Raw genomic sequence first — 27,276 nt, 5'->3', positions numbered from 1 at the left:
TGGCTCGGATGAGCCAGTCGTCCAGGTAGGGGTAGACGTGGATCCCTTCGCGGCGCAGCTGCGCCGCCACCGGTGCGAGCCACTTGGTGAACACCCTGGGTGCCGACCGTAGTCCGAAGGGGAGGGCTTTGAACTGGTAATGACGCCCTTGGACCACAAACCTGAGGAATTTTCGGTGCCCCTTTAGGATGGGAATATGGAAGTAGGCATCCTCCAAATCCAACGACGACAGGAAGTCTCCTTCCTCCAGCTTACCCAGGACGTGCTGGAGGGTGACCATCCGGAACTTTTGCGCCTTGATGAACTTGTTCAGACGTCGCAGGTCTAGGATGGGGCGCCATCCTCCCGTCTTCTTCTTCACGAGGAAGTATCTCGAGTAAACTCCGGAGCCCCGAAGCCTCTTTGGGACGAGTTCGATGGCGCCCTTCCTGAGCATCACCTTTACCTCCAGGAGAAGTTGAGGGACGTGAAGTTCTTTCCTGGCCACGGGGGGGACGCGCGGACACCTTCTTTGAAACTCGAGCGCGTGGCCCCGGGCCAAGGCGTCCAGCACCCAACTGTCGGTGGAGATGGACTCCCACACGCTGACGAAGCTCGCCAGCCGGCCTCCCACCGGGGTGCTTCGGTGGGGGCCCCGACCCCACGGCCGGTTCAATCCTGCTTCGACGAGGCTTTGCCGCCTTGACCTCCTTGGCGACGACAGCGGGGTCCGCCAGACTTGCCTCGTCCTCTGTAGGCCTCCTGAGACGACGAGCGGGCCGCTTGACGGTAGGTGGAGAACCGCCGCCGGAACCTTTGGAGGCGCCCTTGCCTCCGCTGCTCCGAAAGGGCGTCCGTCGTCGTTGCAGAACTCCAAGGGCCCAGGCCGTCTCGGTGTCCGCTTTAATGGCCTGAAGGGAATCGTCCACTGTTTTCCCCAAACAGGTTGTTCCCATCGAAGGGCATGTCCAGGACTCTGGTCTGAACGTCTTGACGGAAGTCCGTAGCCTTGAGCCAACCACGCCGCCTAAGGCAAACGCTGTTGCCCAACTGGCGGAACCCAGTGTCGGCGATGTCCGTCGCAACGGTAATGGCGTGGTCCGAAGCCACCTCACCTTCCTGCAGGATCTCCAGGGCCTCTGCCCTCTTGTCGTCCGGCAAGAAGTCCAGCAGGGGAGCCAGTTTGTACCAGAGCTCCCTGTCGTAGCGGGCCACGATAGCCAAGGCGTTGGCCGCTTTAATCGTAGTCGCTGCAGACGAGATGACTCTGCGTCCCATAGCGTCCAATTTCTTTCCCTCGCCGTCCGGTGGGGAAGTCGATGTGGAGGCCGCACCCCCCCCCCGCTTTTTTCCTGGCCGCCGCGGAGACGACGGAGTCCGGGGTAGGCTGCGCCCGGAGGCACAGGGGGACCGTGTCCGGGACCCGGTACTTTTTCTCGTACCGGTCTCTTCTAGCTGGCGTCGTGGAAGGGTTCTTGAGGAGGGCGAGGCCCTCATCCCAAATGTCGTCCAATAGAGGCACTGCGAGGACCTTCTTCCTCTTGGCCTCGCGCCGCTGATAAAGGAAACCTTCCTTCTTCTCCTCAGGGCAGAGTTGGAAAAGCTCGGATGCCCTGGTGATCATGGAGTGGAACGATCCAATCTCGTCGGGCGGAGAAGCCCTGGTGGGAGGCGACGACGGTACATCCTCGTCGTATACCTCGTCGTCCGTACCCGTCGCTGCCATGTCAGTCCCCGTATCATCCCCTCGGGTGGACGGGGAGGAGGGTTGGAAGGGGCGCGACGGCTGAAAAGGAGGCGGAGGGTGGATCCTTCTTTTCTTGGGAGGGGGAACCCCAGAAGGTCCCGGTTCTGGGTCCCCCGACGGGAGAGGTTCCGTCGGCAACGGTAGTCTCGTCCTTATCTCTGAGCATAAGGACTGTATAGCCAACAAAATGGCCGCCGAGTTGTCTCGTGGCGCTGGCAGAGGGGAATCCGACGGGCGATCAGGGGCCCCGTCGGTACCCTCGACGATGTCGTCACCTGCGTCGGGATCCATCCCGACGGGCCGGTCTTCTTCCACGCCGAGGCCGTGGCTTAAGACCTCAACCAGCTCCTCCTCCGAGGTTGAGGCCGAATCTACGACGACGCCCTGCCCCCCCTTTTTCTTCCCCACGGGGGATTTCACGGGGGTCCTATCGATGGGCACAAAAGAGGACTCCCTCCGAGGTGGCAGGGAGACTCTGAGCCCCGAGGTCGCCACCACTGGTGTAGCCTCCACAGGCTGAGCCAGGGCCGCCGCGACAGTTTCGATAGAGGGCTTGGCCGGATGGATTAAGGCCTTCACCACCTTAGGTGCGCTCACCGCCTTATCCTTGAGGGGGGGGGGACACTGCCTCGCTCCCCCTCCGCCTTCGAGCTCGACCGGGGCCTCTCCAGGAGCCTCGCCGGGTGCTCGGCCTTCCTCTTGCCCGACCCAGAGTGTTGGCTCGTGGTTGATGGTGCCGGGGAGGGTGCGCCCAGCCTGGCGCCCGTAGAGCCCGACCGTTCGGCGCTCCCGGTGCCAGCGGACTCGCGGTGCTTGGCCTTATGTTGGACCCCCGTCGCCGGGGCGTCCTCAAAGGTCTTAGAAGACCGCTCGGATTTCTTCCTCTTCTTCTCGCCGGACGGGCTCTTCCCTTCCAGCCAGTTGGCGAGACGTTGATGGCGGTCCTTCATGGTCCGCTCCGACATGTTGCCGCAAAACGCACAGTCCTTCTCCACGTGCGTCTTGTCCTCATGTAGGCAGTAAAGACAAAAAGAGTGTTTGTCCTCCTTGAAGACGTTTTGCAGCTGGCATCCAGGGCAGACCCTGAACAGCTTTCCGGGCGTCGAGCTTCCCTTCTCCTGGGCCATGACCGGGCCTCAGAAACTTCTGGAGTCCTCCAAAAGCGTAGCTCGACGAAATCTTCACCCTTGAGGGGCGTAGACGAATCCGACACGGGTCCCCGTTGATCGGATGGAGAGTCGGTGGAGCTTGAGGCTCTTTTGACCGAAAAAACGAAGTTTTTGAGAAAAAACGTGAAAAAAATAGCACTAACGCTCGAGAGCAATAGCACGAGGATCCCAACACATGAACGTGCAGTAAAAATCTGAAGATGGCTGCCAGAGGCGGTGCTTAGGTAGAGGGCAGTCATTGGCTGTGGTCAGTATGACGCAGAGACCAGTGATTGGTTACTACTACGAAAGACAGATCAGAAACGAAACTGATACTGGTTTTTTCTTTACCGAGGATTCCCAGCCTGACGACGGGGAATATTCATGAGCATGTGAATCCATGCCAGACCCCATGCTGGAGAAGTAAGCATTCGGTAGGGCCAGAGACACCAACGAATCCTGAAGTTGAAGGGCATGAGGACTTGAGAAAGAGTGACCATCTTGAACTTGTCTTTCCTGAGAAGTTTGTTCAACCAACGCAAGTCCAGGATGGGTCTCAATCCCCCGTCTTTCTTTGGAATAAAAAAACAAGGGGAATACCATCCTGTGTTCCTTTCCGCTACAGGCACCAGTTCTATAACACCTTTCTCTAGCAGGTGCTAGATTTCCTGCACAAGGAGCGGATCCGGAAGCTTCAACAAGAGATTCCCAGGTGGATTGTCGCGAGGCCGCTTTAGGAAGGGAAGACAGGAGCCATGGGAGATAGTATCTAGAACCCACGCATCCGAAGTAATGGCTCCCCACTCTTTGAGATGCTGAGCCAGTCTACCCCCAACCGGCGAACCATGGGACATGGCCTCATGACTGTTCTGGAGCGGTTGCGCCAGCGCCTGAAGGCAAAGAGGCGGCTGCCTGAGCGGCTTTGGCACCTCTATTTCCCCGACCACCATGGGTACTTTTTCACTGACCCCTTTGACTGGCGGCTCCTCTCGTTCTACCAAAGGAGGAGTAGTAACGAAAAGAACCTCCCCTCCACTGCTGTCCCCTAGGACGAAAAGGCGGAGGTTGACACACAGCTGCGCTTAAAGATTTCTCTGCAGCTTTTGGGGTCTGCAACCTCTCAAGGCTCTCATCAGCCTTACTGCCAAACAAATGAGCTCAATCAAAGGGCTCTTCAAAAGACGGGCTTGCACATCCGGGGCAAAACCCGACTTCTACAACCACGCAAATCTGCATATAATGGTGCTCACAGCCATGGACCAGCTAACACTGTCAGCCGTGTCCAAACCCGACTGAAATGTATTCACACATGGCATCCTTGCCATCTTGCACGAGAGCAAGGAACCCATCCCTTTCTTCCCCTTCGGGAATATGCTCAGCCGCTAGAGAAACACAGTTGTGAAACCCTTGCTAAGGCACAAGTGGAGTTGGCTGATTTCAATGCCATACTCCCCGCAGAAAATACCTTGCAAACCCAACCATCGAAGCTGTCGTCGTCCCAAACAGGAGGGATTGTAGTGTACGCCACCTGCCTCAAGGTGGCCGTAGCCGTCTGAACCACCAAACTCTCGTGAGTGAGGCGAGTGGATAAATAGCTGGGGTCGCTAACGGAATGGCGGTACTTCTTTGTCAACAATTTATTAACAGCCGGAAGAGATTCTGGTGACTGCCAAGCAGCGCCACCCTTTTCTGTAAAGTGAAATGAAAAGGGAACACCGGGTCAGACGACAGACCTTGATCTAAAATGTCAGTTAGATCATCTTGTACAAAATCTTCAGGAGGACTGGACTAGCCCAGATACTCCTTTACCCTAGCCAAGTATGACGAATCAGCATGAGGCCCAGGCTCAGCCCTGCCAAATTCCACTTCCGGAGAAGTGTCCAACCCACTGGAATCATGAAGGGTTGCTTCAACTCCTCCAATTGAGTTAGAACAGGCTCAACAGGGTGCTCAAAGTCAAACCTTTCCTCCTCCTCATATATGTCGTCCAGAGGGAGGTAAAAACCTTGCCTCGGGACAGAAGAGGACCTGGATTCCACCACTGGTCTGACAGACTTAGCAGTAGCCTTCCTTGGAGGATCCACCGTATCAGAGAACCCCAACGGTACATTTCGGGCAAAAATCCCCAAAGGCGTTGAGAGCTTCGACGCGGAGAGTGTCGACTGCTTTGGCATCGAGAGCACCGAAGGCTTTGGCATCGACAATGGTGCCGACGGCACCGAGGGCTGATAAGGCAAAGCCTCGATGTCCGAATCCGATGGACATGGTGCCAACAGAATCGACACAGGCTTTGAGCCCTTGTGTTTCTGCGGTCTCGCTGGGGACGAGGACCGAGACCTGGAATCATGTCTCTTGAGACTATCCTGAGCCTTGTCCGAACAGGACCTCGACGGTTCCCGATGCGAGTCGCGTCGAGAAACCGAGCCCGAAGGTGTGCGAGCCACGTTACGAGACCGTTCTTTGCCGGCTTCATCAGAAGGCACGGCCGGAACCATGCCCTGCGATTGAAAAATCGCCAACATCTGCTCCTTAAAGGCAGCCCATTCCTCCGGAGTCGAGGACTTCGTCAGGCATGCCACTTTCCTCGTGGCTCCATCCTCCGAGGACGAGGTGGAAGGCGACCGGTGACAGCGCTTCCTAGAATGCTGGGACGAGGAAGAAGAATGGCAGGAACCACTCCGGGACCAAGATCCCTGGGCCTCCTCCCAACTCGGAGAATCGCCTCTCGAGTCGTCGGTGGATACCCCCTTGGACGATTTAGATTTTCGGGACTTACTGGGTTTAGAACCCCTAGCTACCTGAAGCTTCCCCTTACACTCCTGCAAGGCCTTTCCAGTGAGCGACTGTCATTTTGCACAGTCGTCGGTGTCGTGACTCTCACCCCAGCACCACAAACAAATGCGATGCGGGTCAATGATCGACATTTTAGACTTGCAGTCCCGCAGGTCTTTAAGCCAGACCGCGGAGTCGGAGGGGTCAAAGAAGAAGACATCTCTACAATGAAACACGAGGCGCTGCGATTTCTCGAAGCATACACGTTTGCAGAAAAAACGGAACCGAGGCTAACAGGCGATGTGCGTCCTATTTATAACATCCAGTGACGTCGCCCTTGACGGAAGCCTTCGAGGCACAGACCCGACGTCATCGACACAGGAAACCCTCTGCCGAAAAAATTCCGAAATGCACAGCTGTGGACATTACATGTCAAAGATGTGGAATACGTTGGAGGACACAATGTATTCGAAATGTCCCTTCCTTGAAACCACAAGAAGCTGAGGCTAAAAGTGGAAGCACCTGTCAAAAAGGGGGTGATATATACAGAGAATAATTTCATTCAGCAATTCCAATAAGTGAAAAAGCCAGGAACACCACCAAGTTTGCACAGTACAATACTCCTAAATAAAATAAATGTTCGAGGACAATAAAAAAGGGCAATTTACGTCTACCAAAAAATATAAACATAGGATTTTCTTATCCTATACAGTCATTCCACTAGGTGCTCGATCTCTTCCTTACAAGGACATTTTACTGCTTAATGGGTATCTCTAAACCAGGTGAAAAAAAAAATCACTATTCTACAGAGATAAAGAGTGTGTGTGCCTATAAAACTCTGGTTTCAAAATTCACATAAGAGAAACGAAATGTATCGTCCTTTATTTATGAAGTATACAGCAAGAAGGTGGAGAATTAAGGTTGGATGAGTGATGGTGCTTTTACCTGTTGTTTCATTGGAATCAGGAGGGTGGTGATGGTGGTGACTGGGAGACCCCGGTTCTGGAGAGGCATTCCCCACCGACAGACCACTTAACCTAGAAAAAGATAATACAAAACATTAGGGGCTTTTCTCCACCAATCTGCTTTACAGAAAAATATCAGACGTTCAAAAACCCAGATCGAAACGTACGGTTTATTAAATCGCAAGTTCTTAGACCCCAGCGTATAGACAGCATTTTAGTCAATTCCTCTCATATGCCCAATCAAGAGCATTACCAGCACCACAGAAAAGCGGTTTACAGACCTCTTGTACTCCCCAAAAATAGTCAGACTCCCAAATAAACCAGAGTAACACAACAACAAAAAATATGAAACTGACACATAGGAGCTTGGTCCCCTTTCACCAACACAGCTTCGCACATTTTCGGATTAGTGCCACAGGAAGGGGACCCAACGCCACTGAATCTGATTAAAAAGGCATCTTTTCATTTGCATAAATTCATTGGTGAAAATGTATAAAGATTAAAAAAGATTTTAGCATTCAAATGCATTTTTACTAGGCTAAAAAAACGACCCCTCACCCCCTTGGGATTGGAAATTACTTCTTGGCTGCCACCATCCCAAGATCCTAGCATTGCAAGGTATTAGCCAGCCTCAGATCCCCAACCATAAAACTGTTCGACCCCCCGATCGATCCAAAAAAAAATCAGAACCAGAGCTGGGGCAGTTGCAATGACCTTCAAGTATCTGCTTAGCCCTTGTCTGTAGTACCAGGTGCACATTAGGTTAGAGAAAGAGAATGTATCATTTTTTCTTCATTTAAATGAGCAATTTGTTATAGCCCGATGACATGAGAGAAGAAGCCAATGTGGGGGCAGATGGACAGACGGGGCTGGGACCAATGGTCTGGTATCCCTTATGCAGCAGGTAGCCTACGTATAGGATCTCACCAACCAGCCACTAGATTTGTACCCTATGTAGCTTACGTCACTGATGATGCTGTGTGCATTTTTAATGTGCTGTTTGTACTCAGAAGGTTCCGCAGCAGCAGAGTGCTTTGATGGTGCATCTCTATTTTTGTGGAAATAATCCTTTTTCTTCTTGCAAGAGGTGTGCTTGGCCTTTTTCCCTAGTGGGTTGCATTTTTTCTGGTGTGAGCTTTGAGGGGTTTCTCTACACATCTCGTTACGTGGGACCGATCCTTTCATGGACTTCATGACAATTCCTATGGTCTAGCACAGACCTCCAGCACATGAAGGCACACAGCTTTTTTCCCTAGGAGCACACGTGGAAAGAATATGCCTATGTGCATATAGAACACTACTACTGAGAAAGAGATTGGGAAAAGCACCGAAGATACCAGAAAAATCAACAGTAAGCTTAAAACTAAAATGGTGGACGTCTGTTCAAACTTAAAGTCGTCTATCCCGTTGAACTAGTGTTAGTGTACAGACATGAAAGCTACTTGGAAAACCAACCAAGTGCACAATAAAGCACTGTTTAGTTGTATCATTTCATGACCTAAAATGGTGTAGAATTTCTGACATGTATTGCCTTGCAACATGGGAACATCGCTGCTGAAATAGTCCTACTTTCCTAAAAGGACTTTGCCAAAAACCCTTTAACAGACCTTAAAAGTTTCAGGAAGGCTGAAATCCGGTAGAGAATTTGCTTAATAAACTGCCGGTCAACTAGACCCAATTCACTGCAACCATTAAGAAGTTCAGTTCATCATCCATAAGCAATAACAGTGCAGTAGAAATAAGATAAAGAGTAGTTATCGAATGTGTTTTTGCAAGTTTTAGCACCACAATGCCAACTTACTAACACTCGATCTCGAACCCATAATCCCACGACGGCACCAATCTTCACAATTAATCCTAGTGGAAACGGTTGTCTCGTTTGTCAAGGTCTTCATTAGATGCTCATGACATCCGATTTGAAGTGCAGAACCACATTTTTAGAATACAGAACGAAGGGTGATAAGATACCTAGTGCAACTAGTTTGAAAATTCGTAGCACAGGCCCACCAGTTCATATTCACTGACCAACTCACAAGCCCTTTATTTTTCAACAATGCACATGGTTTTTAGACTAGCCATTCCCCTTCACTAATCTCTGCTCAACCATGAAGAAATTGGTGCATCTCCCCACATCAGCCTTGAGTACAATGATCTATAAAATGGGCCCAATTGAGAAGCCCTCACAACTAGGCATCTTTGTCAAAGAGCAGAGGCAGTCCAGAGCGAAATCTGAGGTTGACATTGTATGTCATTGCCTCTGCCCTCTCATTTCTCTCCACAACCTAAAACCAGGCTTCACCTGTAACGAGTGGTACTGTTTTAGCTTTGCACACTTTGTTCTTTTTTTTCTTCCACACAGAAAGTCAAAGTTGCTAGCAAGACACACTTAGAAGTCAGCAAAGTAAACTACAGGTTTGATTTAGGGCTGTTGCTTGCCCCAATTATTGAGACTAAAAGCGAGATTTTCCTGAATGAGGCCTCCCCCCACCCCTCCAAGTGAAGGTCGGGTAACCCCTACATTCTTCTGCGTTCTAAATTCAGAGCAGTTGAAATGCTTTTACAAAATGAAGTTATACTGCAACATATTTATTCCAAAACAGTTTCCCAACCGAGCTACATGGTTTTGGATTGCATTTACATAGGAAGATTACTGATTCACCTCGCTACATCAGTCCACTACAAAAAAGGAAGGGTGCCCGCACTAGTGGTTCGAGCTAAATCATTGACGCATTTGGTCGTCCTGTTTAAATATACATGTAACACCCTCCTGTCTAATGCACACATTTGTTTCTTTTGTAGACACAACACACATTATTGTGCACCATGTATTTGAACTCGTCCTGATGAACCTCATTCCTGGTTCACCCGACGGCCAAAACACACTGTCAACTACAAAATATAGCAACCACTGACACTGCAAAGATAGGACAGATCCTATGCAAAAAGAAGAACCATTTGCATTTATCCAGGACTACATCAGGATCCACATATATAAAAATTGCACTTCGAAAAGGGATCTATGTGAACAATAGATCTTAACTGTATAGGATTCTCCTGTGAAATGATTATTCCTTTGTCTGGAATATAGATTTGTATGTAGGCCCAAAAGGCGGCCATAGAATGTGTGTATAAGTGAATTGTTGTTTTTTAGAAATTGAAGTGTTGTTTGGTACAAAAAAGATTAAAAAACGTGTTTTTATAATAAACAGAACAATCTAAATACCAATCAAATATTTTTGAACAATTGCGGTGTGACAAAAATAGCCTTAATCATGGATATATTTTGCTTTGTTGCTTTCTCATACACCACTCCTGTTAAAGACAATATCAGCATCAGGGCTCCGCCGAGCCTCAGGCCCATTACATTTTAAAGGGGTGAAATGCCCTCAAGTAGAGCTGCATACATTGGATAATCAAAAACCTTGAGATTCCCATTGCCCACCTCACTCCACCATACCCATCCAACCTGTTGACACCCACTTTACCTTTCCAAAAAATGGAAATGGTCATGTTCGCTAGCAAATAGTATTCTTTTCACAAAATAGTTACTATTTACTGCGTAAAGAAGAAAAACTTAACATTTTAAAAGCACATTGCGGAGCGACTTTGGTCAACACTTATTGGGATTTAAACACTAATTCAAGCTAAAGACTGGAGTGATATCACCTGTGAAAAACCAGAAAGACTCGGACCACCGACTGACATGTTATTAACAATCTTTTTTTTAAAGTGTAAGAGAACTCCTAACTTGCCGTATTTCTATGAGGGAAGTTCCCCTACCTAAAACTAAGGGTATTTGTCAAAGAAAATAGTCCTTGGTCCAAAATCCTATCCAACTAATCTGGCCCTACCACTTGGGAAAACTGAACTAAAAAGAGGCTGGAGCAATTATCTCTTTTTCAGCTTCCACCTAGCCCAAACGCATGGGTGCTCGGTCGATAGTTCTAAGTTAGTTACTATCAAAACACAATAAAAAACATGGTCGTAGCTTTCTTGCAGCCTTTGTAAACCCTAATAAAAAGTTCTTCCTTGTGGTTCCCTTTTCCTGGGGAAACGAGTGTTCCTCTTAAGACCTCTCCATGTTCTCTTTATCCAAGGTTCTTTGCATAATGCCTCTGGACCTACCCCAAAGTCCTACGGCATTACAACAGACTTGTTTTCTCTTAATTCACACATGGCGTTTTTCTCACTCTAGATTTCTGTGTCTCCACAACCTCGTCGGCTTTCCCAACCTGGACACCCAATGTTTGTATATCTTTCACTCTGGTTCACATAGGGCGCTTGCTCGCTCAGGTTTGTAAGGATTGCCTAACCTTGTGGGCTCTCCCAGCCTGGATTTGAAGTATTCATACTGCTTTGATCGGATTCTCTTTGGACGCTTGCCCGCTCAGGTTTCTAAGGCTCCTGTTACCTTGTCTGCTGTCCCAGCTTGGATGTGAAGTATTGGTACTTCTTAGTTGTAGTAGGAGCATTCGTCTCAAAGTTGCTGCTCATCTCCGCAGCGAACATCCTCTGGGCGGAGGGCTCAAGGTTGCGGGCTCTCCTCAGCGAGCTGGTCTCGGTATCAGTTACTGGGCTTCGACCCCACCACAGCCTGTCCACGGTCACACCACTAGAGGAGAGTGGTACCTCTCCATCTCTTCTCCCGACCAGGAATGCACAGTCTCAGAAAATGACAGCCTTTTCGATGTCCAGCTAGCGTTGGGCTCATTCTCCACACGCAAACGGGCTCCGCAGCCCAGCATCACTCCCCCGTCAGGGTGTCTCCTACACGGGGCTCACCTCTATGTAGTGATCGCACACACCCATTACATAGGAGTTTGCTTCTCTACATTCACAGTTCCTCTCGTGTTTAAATAAGTCATCAGGAACACACAGGTATCCTCCTTCTGTGTCTTCGCTGCCTAGATGAAATCCAGCATTGCTTGAAGCTAACAGGATGGAAGAGCTGTCAAGCAATGGTGTATTCAAAACAGGAATACAATTAGGTTGCACAAGTCCCATATACGCAGACAATGCATTCCGGTTTAGGAGGTCCTTTTTGGACTGTGTGTCCTTATTCCAGAGAGAAGAGTCGCTCCCAGTGAGGTCCCACTTGCCCAGACCCCCTAGGGTGGGTATTGCGGAGTGGGCTTGCCTTGGCCTCACAAGGGGTGGCTCCTCTCTGGGGAGAAGGGACGAAGTGTCCAGATTTGTTGCACACCCCATTGAATTTTCAGGAAGTTGCTTGTAATTGAAGCATGTTAAAGTTGTGCCAATGGCAATGGTCAGAACAACCCTAGATACAATATGGAGTCCACCTGAAAGGTGAATCAACAAGTGTGGTTTACTCAGTTAAATAATATGGACAAGACCACACCGCACATTTGCCCACAGTGCGTTGCTTAAGACATGGCCTTCATGCATATGGCAGGGAACTGCCCCGCAGTTAATAATAATAATAATAATAATAATTTGGCATTTATATAGCGCTACGAACCATCAGGTATCTGAGCACTGCTCATTATTACCCACGGTATGTGGTGCTCATTTATCGACCTCGGAAGGATGAAAGGCTGAGTTTGGCCCTGCCGGGATTCGAACCTGCGTTAGCAGGATCTGCACGAATGTCAAAGCAAGCGCTCTACTCGCTGTGCCATTTGACCGTTTTATATTCTAACTATATAAAAACTAAATAGTTCTAACATTCTGGAAGAATGTGACAAAAACGGATTCACATATTTGAAGAGCGAGGCGCCAGCCAACCCCAACTGGCTGCCTAATGAGTTTATACTTGGGTAAGGAGATACTGAATACTAATTTCATAAGAGTGGCCCTATTACTGGCGAAACAGTGTCAGATAACAGTCGCTGGAATTAGGAGGACCAGTTTAATGCTGCACAAGGTTTTTGTAGCATAAGTTAAGGATCCAATCGACCCAGTTGGAGTTCAAGACTCGCCTTAATAAATTGTGAAGTGGCTGATGGAGGGTGCTTTTAGATTGAGACAGAGTCAAGTTAAAGAATGCTGCACTGCAAATGATATGGAAAGTATTAGAAAGGATTCATATTATTTGAACTGCACTAATCGTGTTTGTGCTACTACCTCTACAGGACGCAATGTAAACTTTAATAAAAAACAAGCTTTAAAAAGAAAAACAAGGGTGTTTTACCCAAATTTACCTGCCTAGATTATATTGTTCACTGAATACTCAAAATTTCAAAGTGGTACCATGTCATGTGTGTCACCTTCAGGCATCCCTCAAATCTAACTTTGATATTGGGATTCGCAACCCCTAGTTCTAATTGAAAAACTACTTCAAGCTTTGGAATGCCAAATGGAAAACCAGGACTGGCACAGGATGTCGTTCAACATACGGGCACTGTTTTTTTCTTTAGATGTATATGTGATACTTTATTGTCTTGCCGTTTCAAATCCATTCAGCAGGTTTCACACCAATATCACAAGCAAGAAATATTTTCAAGAGGACAAAATAGGGGCGAGGTCCGACTTGTACGATTAGCCGAGATCTCAATCCACCAACCAAACTGAGGCAACAATATTCCCAATTGTTTCTAAAGTATTCAAATTGGAATTTTTCAGAAGAGTTTGATTTATGGAAATATTTTTTATCAGCTCCCACCTCTGCCAACTCATCTTATTCACCCCAGCGCCTCGACCTCTTTCATCTCTCAAGTCCTCTCTCAACCCACAAACTCCACATCTCCATCATGTTTCTCCTCCATCTATTCTGCCATCTTCAAGACAACAATTTGGTCACTTTCTCCAGCCCTTCTGTTCATCAAACTGTCCCGTATCTCACATTTCTCAACTTTCTGATCCTTTATTCATTTCTGACATCCCATTGCCCACCTCATCTAGATATCCCATTCATCTCCAGCTCTCCCATTTCGCAAACTGTCTCCAGCTCTCCAAAATCTACCACCCTTTCTAGCACTACCTTCCTCAATTTTTCTTGCTCCCTCATTTCTCACCACCTCCTGCTCTCGCATTTCTCCTTCCTTCTATTGCTCCCCATTTTCTCCACAGCTGTCCCTTGCCAAAATTGCTCTGCCTTTAGCCTCTTCAACTGTACAACACATACCCTGTTTCGAAGGCCTGCAACTCTCTCTGTGCCACCAAATTAACTATTCTCACTTCCCCAGCCTGATGAAATCCCTGCTCTTTGGGAGCCTTCTCTTCGTTGGCCCATTGACTGTGAGGCCTCAGAGTGCCTCCTAGAAGGAGTACCATGCCATCAAAACACACATTGAAGCAACAACAGGAAAAGCTAATGGCATGAGACTTACCAGGTTAGTCACCGTAGTGACCACCTTACTCCTAGTCCATAGTCCCCTTTCCTCCATACTTATGGGACATCTCTCCGTCCTGTGGGACGGGACCGGAGCACTTTGTAAAAAGCATCCACATTTTTTTTTAAATGTGTCCCTCCTCTCTTTCCTGCGCGGGGCCCGGCACGCGGCCGTAACCCTGCCCACCTTGGCTCCGCCCCACGCATCACCTCTCAGTCCTTTTCTATCGCAGGGTCAAAGACCCATTAGCAATAACAGAGGAACCTTATTAGAGGGGACGGCGGGCGGGCTTATGGAGGAAAGGGGACTATGGACTAGGATTAAGGTGGTCACTACGGTGAGTAACCTGGTAATCCTCCTACATCCCGTCCCCTTTCCTCCATACTTATGGGAGATTCCCAAGCACTCCTTACAGGAACTATGGGTGGATGGAAATACCCCTTACTGAAACAGGTTCTTCAACACCGCCTGGCCGAACTGAGCGTCAGCTCTAGAGCTCATATCGAGGCAGTAATGCTTACAGAAAGCAGATGGGGAGGCCAAAGTAGCCGCTTTAGCGATGGACTCCCAGGGAACATACTTCTGAAAAGCAACCGCGGCTGCCTTGCCTCGCACCTGGTGTGCATGGATACCTTTAGGAGGTTTCAGCTTTTGGACGGTGAAAGAATCCGTGATACAGGCGGTAATCCATCTGGAAACAGATGCCTTAGATGCCGGCCTGCCCTGAGGCTTACCGAAGGTCACAAACAGTTGGGAAGAGTTCCGAAGCTCGGAAGTCCTGTCCAGGTAGAACCTAAGAGCTCTTCGGACATCCTGGCAGTGTAGAACCCTTTCCGCCTCCGAGGCAGGGTTCGGAAAAAAGACAGAAAGGGAAATCAACTGATTAAGATGGAATTCGGTCACTACCTTTGGTAGGAAAGCTGGGTTCGTCCAAAGGACTACCTTGTCCTTGTGAAAGACCAAGAAAGGGTGCTCCACCGACAATGCCTGGAGCTCACTCACTCTCCTCGCTGACGTAACGGCTACCAGAAAGGACACTTTCAGGACACGTACTTGAGGTCAACCGTAGCCATTGGCTCAAAGGGTTTATGGCACAGCGCCGTCAGGACTACATTTAGGTCCCAAGGCGGGTGCGGACCACGAACCGGAGGGTAGAGGAGTGTCAAGCCTGCAAAATGCCTCTTAACCACTGGATTACTCAGAGAAAAAGAGCATTGGTCTATAGCAAGATAAGCGGAAACCGCTGAAAGGTAAGTTCTGCATGACAGAACTTAAACACCCGACTCTGCTACGGAGGACACGAAGGACAGCACCTTGTCAATCGTAGCCACCCTTGGATCCAACTGCTTTTCCAACACCAACGACAGAACCTGAGCCATTTACTCCTGTATTGGGATCTGGTTGAGGGTTCCCTGGCTGCCTGGATAATACGCATGTTATCCGTAGACAAATTAAAATGCTCTAAGACTTGAACTCAGGCACCATGCCTCCAAGCTGAGCGATTGTGGGTGGGTGGGGGGGGGGGGGTGCCACATCTGCTGTTTCCCTTGATGAAGAAGATCTGGGGTTACTGGTAACCTGATCAGCAGTAACACCGACAGGTGTTGAAGTTCTGAGAACCAAAAACTGGCCGGCCACCACGGGGCCATGAGCAGAAGGGAACAGTTCACAGAGTTCTTCAGCTTCCCAATTGCTCGATGAACTAGAGGCAGAGGCGGGAAGGCGTAAGCTCTCATGTTGTGCCATGGAAACTCGAGAGCATCCCCCAGAGAGGAGGCTCTCAGCACCCCCTCTGGAGGCATACCGAGGAATCTTCTTGTTTACCACCGTAGCGAAAAGGTCCACCTCCGGTGTGCCCCAACGCAAGAAAATCCATGACAGGATCTCCGCCTTCAACTCCCACTCGTAGCTGACCACTGTCCGCCGGCTCAGGGCATCCGCTGTGACAGTCAGCTGGCCCGGGATGTGCACCGCAAGCAGCCAGACGGCATGAACCATGGCCCACTCCTATATCTGGATGGACAGATCAACCAAAGGTGCCCACCCCGCAGGCCACAAAAAAATTGTGCAGAAGGGGTATCCGAGCATTCCGGTCATAAACTGACCGATAAGGATGCGCACAAGGCCGAGAAACCAGCCCTACACCTGAGGCCGATGGCGCAGCTGTAGGGGTAGCGTTCAAAATTGCCGCCACGGTCGTGGCGGAACGGGCGCCATTTTGTTATCACCTGAGGGGAACTGCGGCATGTGAGGAAGTGAGGCAGGGGTCCCCGTCGATGGATCAGGGGTCTTAACTTTAGCCTTAACATAAGGAACCTCGGCAGAGCCGGTACTATGAGGCCTGGAATGTTTATGCGACATACCAACCGCCAACTGAGCCTTCGAAGGAAGAGCCTCGGCACTCAAGTGGGCGCACAGCATAAAAATGTTGGAATAACACTGCATTACAGTGTTTTGCTGTATAACCCAAGTTTTCCTGAACAAGAACCTCAAGATTGCACATATATGCAGCGCAAGTTAGAAAAGCAAGTTAGGAAGGAAAGGAAACCAAGTGTTTGGTAGTTTTTAGACACTAGTGGGTTACGGTGCGAGGCAGTTGGATCCAGGATTTTACTAATGCTGAAATAAACCTTTTTCAAAGAACCCGGTTTTAAACGCATGTCTTCAGAATGTTTGTCAAAGTAGGATCATGGATTTTTCTTTTTAAAAAGAATAAGGTACATGAACACAATGAAAATCAGAAGACTGGGTGGACATTACGGCTCTGCACATGTCAGGCATTTGGCTTTATCCCAACAATTCTTAATTTGAAGGAGAAACCTTACTTAGTTGCTTGGAGTATGGAAGTGCGACGAACGACCTGTAAACACCTAGAGGAGGCAGACCTTTGTTCTGAGTGAGCCACTTTTCATCAAAGGAACAAAATCAAATGTAAAATAAATATTGCGCAGTGAACTGTGGCTTGGTACTATAACCATAGTTAATACAGGCAGCGTTTGAAACATTATGCATTTAGCAAAACATGGCCTGTCCAAATGGATTGGGGGGTGGAGGGGTGTACAAGAAGTCGGTTTCTTTCTTGCTTTACAGACCACTACAGCCTGCACCACCATTCAAAGTCCTGAGGTGGGAGGATGGGGATAATCTTGCAGAGTAGGGAGACCTGATACCAAGCCATTTGCGCCTTTTTGCAATGTGTTTTTGGAGGGGTAGATTGCAATCCACAATGAAGCTCTGGAATTTTGATGTGTGAATGATGGTTGAACCCGTCCAAGCTCATTTCGTCCATTAGCATCTCCATGTGTTCCTGCTTGGAGGGGTGACCCAGGAGCACGAATGTGTTTATTTATTGAAACAATATTTTATAGCCAACAAAGGCTTTACATATACGCAGAGATCAGATACATATAGTGTAAATTGTCCTATAAATACATACATCATCCTACTTAAATAACATTGTTTAAAAATTCTCTAAAATGAAAGCATACCGGTCGACAATTGTTTAAGTACAATAAAACGAGATCATAAAATGTCAGCATATGATAGATCAGATTCATGTTTCCTTGCTGGTGTTATCATTCAAGTACTTGGCTCTCTCTTAGATTCAAGCTCTCGCATTGACAAATGATATGTGCGGCTGATTCCAACAATTGTACCCCACATAGTCTGCACATTCTAGTTTCACAGGGAATGCCGCACGTGGCGCCTACTATCTCTAATGGTTCACAAATGTTAAATTTAAATAGTAGATAGCGCCTTATAATCTTACTGTCTGGGTAAGCGGCTTGGTAATTCGGTCTTTCATGTGTAACCGCCCAAAATTGTAAAAACATCCCACTATTAGCACGAATTTGGGTATGCTGGGGTTAAATTTTGAATGCATTTGTTATCAATGTTGAAATGGTTGCAAGGCATGACCAAAGGCAAACAGTATCTTGTGGGTGCGTGGTCTTTAGGTACAAATTGTGTATCATCCGTTTACTGGTGTAGCGCGGTGGTGGGGTAATCACAAGAGTGAACCCAGCAGTTCCACATAGAAGTTAAAGATGAACAAGGAGAGAATAGAACCATGAGGGACTCACGGATGACATTCCGACTGGAGGGAGCTCATCTGAACAGCCTGGTTTCTGCCAGACAGGTATGATATGAACCATTTCCGGATGGTGCCAGAGAAGCCCATCCTGTGTGCAAGGACGGTGAATACTGTGTGATGGTCGACCGTGTTAGACACAGCAGAGGTGTCGAGGAGGACTAGCGGGCATAAGTCTCTGTTATCGATATCTTGAAGTAGAACTTGAAAAACACTATGCAGAAACATTATGAATAGCACAGAATCCAGATGTTCTTCAAACACTGTGTGGCATTTGAGCAGAAGTCACTGGATCAACCATGCAAAAGGGCACACTAAACAAGCCCCAATATGTATAAATGTATGGCCGGTATGTGTGGAATTCCACCTCGATATCAGTAAATAATTAAGTTAAAAAGAAAATTAACGAGCCACATCTTTCCCATAACAGTAGACATGAGTGCTGAACCAGCCAGGACCAACAAGGAAGTTGAATACACACCTCAATACAACTTTCAGCTTTGCTAATATTGGAGACAGGCAAAATAAATTAGTAATTTCCTCGACAACCAATGCCACTACATCAAAGTAAGCTTCAATATTTGAAACAAGTATGCACTTCACTATGTCCAACGCATTTTAGCTGAAGGTCTTCAACAACCGTAAAATTGCAGGTGAATTGAACACTAGCAGACGAGTGCCCACTTATGCACATCCCTGGACGAGATAGGTTGAATGCGGAATAAAGGGGGGGGGTCCGAGCAGGCAAGAATATAATGACTGAACTACATCCATCTGTCTAAGACGACTTGAAAATGCCACAGCACTAAGTCAGTCCCTGAGTGGTTTGTTGCTCGTCCAGAAGAAGAGCATCCCATTTCCAATAAGCCCAATCAGTTTCGTATCCGGTTCCCATGGCTGCCTCTAAATTCTGTATTTGGAATGCCCCACAGCAGACTGGGATTAAATCAGCCTTCCATGAAAACAAGTTTTGGCTTTTATGTAGACATGAGATAGACATTTTTCAGGCACTGGCAAAATAGTGCTTTTACGTGAATATACGATGGCATCACCTGGAAAATGCCCATCTAATACCTACACATAAGCAAAAACTGTTAGTTTTGTCAATGCTTGGTTTTAATGGGATTTCTGTGAAAAAAAAAGATAAATCAGGTGGCTGAAGGACTACTTGGTGAAGACAGTTTTAACTACAACAGCAGCAAATTTACAGCTGCAGGTCAGCAAGTGCCCTTAAGCAGAATGCTTAGAAAAAACACTGGCAGGCCAAAATCGGATGTTACTGCTTGATATATCTTGCAAAAAGAGATCTCCCTCATGCAGGATGTGATTTAAGTAGGGAGGGGCAGCTAGTGGGTGAGAATGGCATGGCCAAACACCTACAAGTTGTGCATCTCTTCTCGCATGTCCCTCCTAGCTGTACTCCGATGCAATAGTTTCAGCTTATAAATAGCCAAAATTAAACAAAGGAAAGGCACCCCAGAACAGTGAGGATCCTCCCCACCAAACGCAGTGAGCAGACAGCCAAAGCTCAATAACTCATACCCTGCAAGTGGGGTGTTGTCTTCTGGTTCTGGCTAGCTTAATTGCCGATTTAGGAACATGGACAAATTGATTCTATTCCAGGCTTCCGCACTTGATTAAAAAAAAAAGGGATTCCGGGCAAAGCCTGGGATGTCAATTTGTGTAATATAAAATATATTTTAAAAAAATATACAGTGTACTGCCTAGAATAGTTCTAATTGCATGTTTCCACGAACACACGGCCCCCTCAAATTGATGTATGTAACCTTGCATCATGGCACAGCAGATCTACAGCACCTCCTTGAACCAACAATATTCATCCTCTGTTAAAAAACTGCATAGGTCCTTGAAGCTAAGACCGTGCTGTATTAACTTTAAAAAAGTGTTTTTTTAATACCTTCTGTAAGACGAGGTCAGTGTACACACTTTGTTTAAGATGAGGGTTGTACATTCACAGAGCGAATGGGTCACAGAAAAACCTTTTCAGTAGCAAATCGGTACCCGGGATGAGACTGGACTAAACTGCAAGATTCGAAACATCCCCGGTACAGACAAAGCCAAATGTCAATTAAACGAGGACTAACGTAAGGTGGTGAAAAATTTAAATCTCTACTATAAGGAGCATTGGCATGAACACAGCTGCTCCTTATCCCAGAACAGTGTCGGGTGTGATAGCTTCCTTTGAGTAACACAATGAAATACAGAAACGGTGCATAGATGCACTCCCTTCAGGAAGTAGTGTGGTATGGCCAGAGCAGCACTGAAACATATCACACATGCAGGCATTTGAATTTCCGTTATTGATTTACATAAAGTGGTCACAGCCTTCCCATACAAATTGAATTCTTCATCCAACATGGCCACACACTACTTGTTCTCATTACCCATGAAGGATGCCTGGATACACCAGGGCAAAACAGAGGTGCAAGCAGTGCTAAAGTACTTGAAAAGCAGTAAGGTGGCATCGGACAAAAGGACTAGGCCAGAGGTATGACGGTGCTGGAGGGGGAAATGAAAAGCACAGGGACAGAGATATAAGATAGTTGTGGTGATCAGATTGAAAGAATAACCATGGCCCAGTCTTGCCAGCCAATCTGAGCAACGATCGTCCGAATCTTCTGCCTTAAGGTTGTAGGGCGCTCAGAGCATGGCTGATGGGAGCAGGTCATGGTTGAACATGTAGAAAATGTGCATAGTGACAGTGTGGAGTTGCAGATTGACTCTGGTCCAAGGTAATCTAGTTGTAAGTCACAAAATGCTTATTTATTCGGCAACATAATATTTGCAAACATTAATACAGGTGCAAGGAGCCTAGTGGCCTACCAAAAGGGCTCAATTCCTTCCAGAGCAACCAGCCCTCCAGATAAGGTGTTTATCAGGCCCTTTTACGCACAGAAATCTTGTCAATACGGCCCTTTTAATTCTTATTTGCGTACCACTTACACAGGTTATTTATGGCAGCAGCCCCATAAATCATGGCCCTCACCGGTGGCAGCCTGGCTAGCAGCAGCTTACAAATCCACTCTTTACTAAAGTAATCGACAGTTCCTTGAACGAAGCAACTGGGATGAGACCGGGTCTGTTTAATTTGTTTAATTCTCTCCTCTGTTAATAATTCTATCAAGATAATACTTTGTGTAATGTAATAGGGAATTTGTGTTTTGTTCACTGCCTGTATTTTGTAGGTTACAGTGTTATTAAAGCATCTTGAATCATGGACATGCTTTTCACTGTGCTTTATGACACGGGTAGTATTGTGTAAAATTAAAATTGTCATAAGCGAGGACTGCATTTCTGCTTAATTGGCTTTAATAGAGGCAGCACAGTTGCAGCAGCATGGGCATTTCATTATGCGTTTTCTTTTCATCACAGAAGCACACCAATTGCATAGCTAGGCATGTGGTCTGAACTTTAACTCCCATTCTGACCACCCACCGCAATCCGGTATAATGGATACAGGTAGAAGCAGTGCTGTATATATTTTCAGTGGCACCTCTCAACAGCACTGTACCTGTACCTCTCAATGCTGCTATATATTCAGGCAAAGTAGCCCAATTTATCAAAGGAACTGCTATACTGTAACGCATGTCATGGCACAATGCCAAATAAACACAGCAGGGTTGATTGCGTCATGCCCACATTTGTTAGCCTGAATGCTATGTTTTGGGACAGTACCTGAATTTCTTAACAGAGCTGCTATTAAGAAAGCACAAACCTGCATTGGCATTTTCTTCAGCAAGCTAAAGTACAGAGCAAGAACAGTGTATGAGCTCTTCCCACCAACCTCCGATAGTGTGAGAAAATGGCATTGCTGTCATATACTTCAATCCCTTCTACTCGGTCTTGCGCTACTCCCATGTCAGATTACTGAATCCCACTGCCAAAAATCTAGCACATTTCAAAGCCTCATTATGAATCTCCTGACTAATGTAGGATAGTCCAAACAGGCTTAGAGCTTATGACAAGCCATTTAAGTCAGGCAAGCCTCACATGGAACCGCCAGTGCCTTAACTCTATGTGCCTTTCTGTGTCAACAGCCTGCAGAGATATTTCCTGTCACTCTATGGCCGGCCTATCTTGGCCCTCTTACTGCTCACACCTGTGAGGCTAAAAACCTCTCATCTTCGACTCCACACTCTCCTTCTCTCCTCACATCTCTGACGTCTCTAAGAAGTCACACAACCTACTGCACCTCCTCAGAGGTATTCTTCCTTTCCTCTCCTTCCCCCAGAAGATCACTGTCTCCAGAGCTCTGGTTCTCTCTAGGCTGGACTATTCCAACAGCCTCTTTCTAAATCTGCCCTGCTTCTACTCTCCGCCCTCTGCAACTCAACCAGAACAGGACTGCGAGACTTGTCCTTGGCCTCAAGCCCAGGGATCGTATCTCTCCAGGACTGAAATCTCTGCAATGGCTCCCAGTGGCTGCGAGGATTAAGTTCAAAACCCTCTGCATTGTCCACAAGGCCTTCTGGGGCCTGGGGCCTCAATACCTTCAACTCTCTATGCCGAAATATCTTCCTGCTCGAGCTCTTCGCTCATCCGCCTCCAACTCCCTCAGGGTTAGTCGGTTCTCCAAGCAACGAGTTGGTGGTAGATCTCTTTCTGCTACTGGGGCCTCCCTCTGGAACAGCCTCCCTGAAACTTGAGGAAAATCATCTCTCCGGTTCCGGAAGCACCTCAAAACCTTTCTCTTTGCTTCTGCTTTTCTCCTCCTCTCCCCTGCTGACTTCCTGGCTGAAACTGACTCGGCACTGGTTACCTGGCCACCCTCTGATCTCGGGCCCAGGTACTCTCACCCCACCAGTCGCACCTCTGCACTGCCTTCCTGGCAACTCCTGTACTTGGGACAGAAGAGACATTTGGAGACAGTAAAATAAAACACAGGATCAACAGCAGGTGGGGAGAGCTGGAAATAGAAAAGCAAGACTATAGAAGGGCAAGCCAATATCATAAGAGAATGCAAGAAAGATGATCAAAAAGAGTAGCAACCACAACCGAGAAAATTAAAAAACAGATATAGCCAAAGTAATGACATGGGAGAGGAAGAGGAGTTAAATCAACCGATACAGCAAGATACAGGAGGGAAAAGGCAACAATAAAATGCAGGGATGGGAGAGACAGAAGGTCAGATAGTGAGAGACAGGTGAAACAAAGCAGCAAAGGAAAGGAGAGATGGAGCAAAAACATGGAGTGGCTATCAAGCAGGTAGTGCCAGGCAGCAACTGTAGGTCAGAGAAGTGATGCTGGTAGTGTGAGGGACTTGATTTATGAATCACCCGATTGGACCGCCATCAATTACAATTTCTGAGTATCGAGGGCTGAAAATGAACAGGGCTATCTTCGAGTTGTTCAGGCACATTTGTTCAGTGAGTATCATTCCAAAATCCCTGATGGCATGTTGTCATTATACAAAGCACTCCAGTTGTGGAAGCCTAAAACCCCTTGTTGCTAGACATCCTAGGCAGAGTACCATTCACACTTCACATGTACCCAACACCCACCTAACATCCTGGTTCTGATGTGGCTTTAAAAAGGTCCAATGCTCCTCTAGACTCTCTATCTATGTGATTTTAACCAATAGAAAACAGTGAATGACAATAACAGTGAATAGAAAACAGAAAGAAAATCAAATTTCTTTCTATTTGGGGAGGTCCCCTCTTCCCCAGATTCCCTATGCATTTAACCCCATCCCCCGCACCATACCCCACCACATATAACATTTTCTCTGGTTTTTTTCTCTGTTTTCTATTTGCTGTTATTGTATTATCTGTAATTGATTTCACTATTTTCAGTGGATACCGTGGACTCCAACTCCCATAGTACTGAGATGAGGAAGGAGTCAATTAAGAATAAAGGAAACACCAAGTCAAACGTGCAGACTAGTTGTCAAACTAAATCAGTTGCGAGGAACATTTAAACCTAATGAACACTTGCAATTCAGGAGAGGAGAAGAGAGCAGCAGTGCAGGCGAAGTGGAACCAACAGCAGAAGCAGACTCACAGAGTCGAGCTGTGCTAGTAGAGCCAGACGCTCACAGCAGCCGCCTGGGAGGACACTTTACTGGAGAGACGGGAGACCGGTGAGAGTGTAGCAGACACCTCGTAGGGACTGCTGGAAGGCAGGCAGCAATTTTGAGGCTGTTGGAGCTGTGGTCCTGTGGCGCTGCATCAGTTTCGTCGGCAAGGGACTGAAGCTGATGCAGGTACCGAATGAGGGTCTGAGAAGCATGGGAAGCCTTCCTAAGGATATAACTTCACTGGAGCCACACTCCACGATCTGGAAACACCAACAAACACCGGGGGTTGGGAGCCCAATGGACATACTAGCAGAGGTACAAGGAATTGAATTATTCTTTTGATTACCGACCAAGTAAAGTTGAAAGGCAAAACTTGTACAATTCTCCTTACATGAAATGTCAATTTGGGGGAAATTGGAACAAACATTGCCACAAGCAAAGAAATACTAGTGAAGAAGTTGACAGACAGAACTTGAACAAGTCTCCATACATGAGATGTCGATATGGGGGTGGTTGGAACAAGTAGAATCTGAAGTCAATGAGGTATAAACAGTGGAAGAGTACAACTGTTATAATTTGAAGGAAAGTGGACATTGCAAGACGTCCTGGTGAAAGTAGCACATCTGGCAGTGAGACCTTTTGGAGAAAGATACTTGGTAGGAGAGTATACCAGGGAATCTGCAAGATCCACAAGGGGGGTTTCCTGGCAGGGGAATCCATAAAGCATAAGAAAGGAAGAGACCTAGTACAGGTTACCTGGCAGGAGAGTCCACCAGGGGATCTAAAGAATATATTGAAGAATTCCTGGCAGAGGGGTATACCAAGAAACCACTTTTGGAATAGTTAAGAAAAAAAAACTATTACTTGTGAAGCAGTTTTGTAAAATAGACATTTTACCATCCTTTAAAGTAGAGGAAACCTATTTTGCTATCCTCCAAATAGGGTTGTGGGAAATTACATTTCTTCTAATTCTGATAAATCATTGTTTGGAAAAGTCACTTTTCGCAATCCTGAAGAAAGTATTCCATGCAAGACATTTGAACTACTCTTAAATATTCCAGTTTTGAAAGGAACGCTTTCAGTATCCGACCTGAAATAATCCAGGGGAAGGGAACCCCCTCCTGGATTCAAAGATTGTGTGTTGAACTTTCTTACTTGGTTTAATATACAGTTTTTGCTAAACCCAAATCCAAAACATTTTCCTCGCACCTTTAATTCTTTAAATGTGAGGCACAGATACGTTTTGGACACAAGGACTGTTTACATAATTTTGACGGCAAGACACAGACTGGTACTTAGTTTTAGTTTCAAAGGTAGGGAAATACTCTTGAGGATTGGGATAGAAAGGCCTTTATCCAGCCTTTTTAAGTTAATAAAGAGGTCTAATGTTGAAAACATTACAACTTTGCGTCTGCCTCTAATTTCTGACCCCTCACATAATGTAATACAATGCTTCCTTGAATTAATTATGCATAAACAAGTAGAGGGCCAGGTGATCAACTTAATCGGAGATGTACTATTTCTATTCAATAAGCAGGGTCACCTAAACCAATGAGCACACCCACAAAGAAAATGGGAGAATTAAATGTGTTGTAACTGCAAGGAGAGTCATGTTGAGTGAGCCAGTAAATAATTAAAATAACAAAGAAAAAATAAATGATTGTGCCAAACTAAAAACATACCTGTGTGAAGGCACCTGGTTGGTAAAGGAATGAGCAATAGAGGTCAGCACATGGTAGAATCTTATGGTTTCGAGCATTCAGTCTTTATTAAAGACTAGTAGGATGCTGGCAGAAAATGAACACCACGACTATGTCAAAGTAATCAAGTTTCCACAGATCCCTAATCAGGCCTTCAAAACTGATCTGTGATTCAATCATCACATTCATACTCATACGTCACTACCTCTTGCCACCATACTTTTGGGATCCTATTCTTCTGTTCTTGTAACGGAGGAATATCGCTTTGTCAACATTGGGCAGAAGGTCCCAGGTTTCCTCCTTATCCATGAGGATGGTTTATTCAAATGCCCATTTGGCAGTCAATGATTGTACCTTCTGTCACGAGGTGGTGGACTTTGAAGAATTCCTCCTCAAAAAGCAGCAGCAGCTATTCAAGGTGGGGCAATCTGAAGCCAACCAAGTAGCTCAACACATAATACAGTCAGCCATTGACTGTATCAATAGGACTATTTGTGATATGATATGCTACTTCGGGCAGACATTCGACACTAGACGAGGGGTACTACATTTTAAAACAATGTACAAGAAAAGATTTTGGACGAGATTAATCTTTTTCACTCCTCTACTGATGCAGCATTCACAAGAGACGGCCAGCAGCACAGACAGTCAAGGTACTAGTGAGTTTGACCAAGTCCGCCTCTGAATGCTTTCCCATTGACATGGACCTGGATGGTTGTTCTCGGTACTTTGATGGATTTAGTGGGTTTTATGATATATTTCCTCCTTCTGTCCCCCACCCTTGCACTCCCCACGCCCACATGAGAACCGCTACTCTTGCTCAGGAAGTGCAGAAACACCTGGAGATGCATGCAGTGGTGAAGCACCCCTATTGGAAAGGGGCTGGGATTCCTTATGAAATGTTTCACAATGCCAATACAAACCGGGAAAGCATGCGCAGCTTTCCGGACCTTTTCCCATTCAACTTCTCCCTGTCCTTGGAGCATTTCAAGATGATCACTCGTGTACGCATCTATGCAGCCTTATGTCAGGGAGACTGGCTTTGTGAGGAGAGTCTGAAAGATGCCCATCTCCACAACCAAATTTGGGATTCATCACAGATTCTCTCACTTCTTTGGACAGCAAGGCAACTACAATACTAAGTGCAACCTTTTGAACTGAACACAGCCACCAAGGTTTATGCCAACATGATGGCAGTTGAGGTGGCCCACCTCCGCTTGGAGGGTGTTTATTTTTACCTTTATCTGGATGACTGGGTTGTTCGAACATTCAGACAGCATCAGGAGGCGCCACATTCGCTACAGTCCTTTCTAGACCTTTTGTTCAATATATGCTTGTCAGTAAACCCATTGAATTCTACCTTGATGGCTTAAAATCTGTTTGCATCAGTTTCTGCTGGTACTCTGTGACAGCTCTAGTTGCCCCACCTCAGATATGTTCTAGGACTTTCAGTCAATATACTCCAATTCTTTCTGACCCACAATTCTACTTTGCCCTGGTCTTTCCAGATGCGTCTGTGCCTCATGGCCTTCTGTGCACAGTTAAT

The 27,276-nt window shown here is 46.9% G+C and overlaps 1 protein-coding gene across 3 annotated transcripts in view; it reads right to left on the bottom strand.

The window, feature by feature from the left end:
• Positions 1–27,276, bottom strand: part of ARHGEF11 (Rho guanine nucleotide exchange factor 11) — a 1,841,770-nt gene that overhangs the window by 1,458,468 nt on the left and 356,026 nt on the right. For all 3 annotated transcript variants that reach the window (XM_069604553.1, XM_069604546.1, XM_069604551.1), the window contains exon 2: positions 6,592–6,683. In XM_069604553.1, coding sequence (XP_069460654.1) covers positions 6,592–6,683 — 92 coding nt within the window. The remainder of the gene's footprint in view (positions 1–6,591; positions 6,684–27,276) is intronic.

The sequence above is a fragment of the Ambystoma mexicanum genome, chromosome 1p (genome assembly GCF_040938575.1).
Source record: "Ambystoma mexicanum isolate Mex_15411 chromosome 1p, UKY_AmexF1_1, whole genome shotgun sequence".
NCBI classification, from domain to species: domain Eukaryota; kingdom Metazoa; phylum Chordata; class Amphibia; order Caudata; family Ambystomatidae; genus Ambystoma; species Ambystoma mexicanum.
This window is presented reverse-complemented; position numbering and strand designations above follow the sequence as displayed.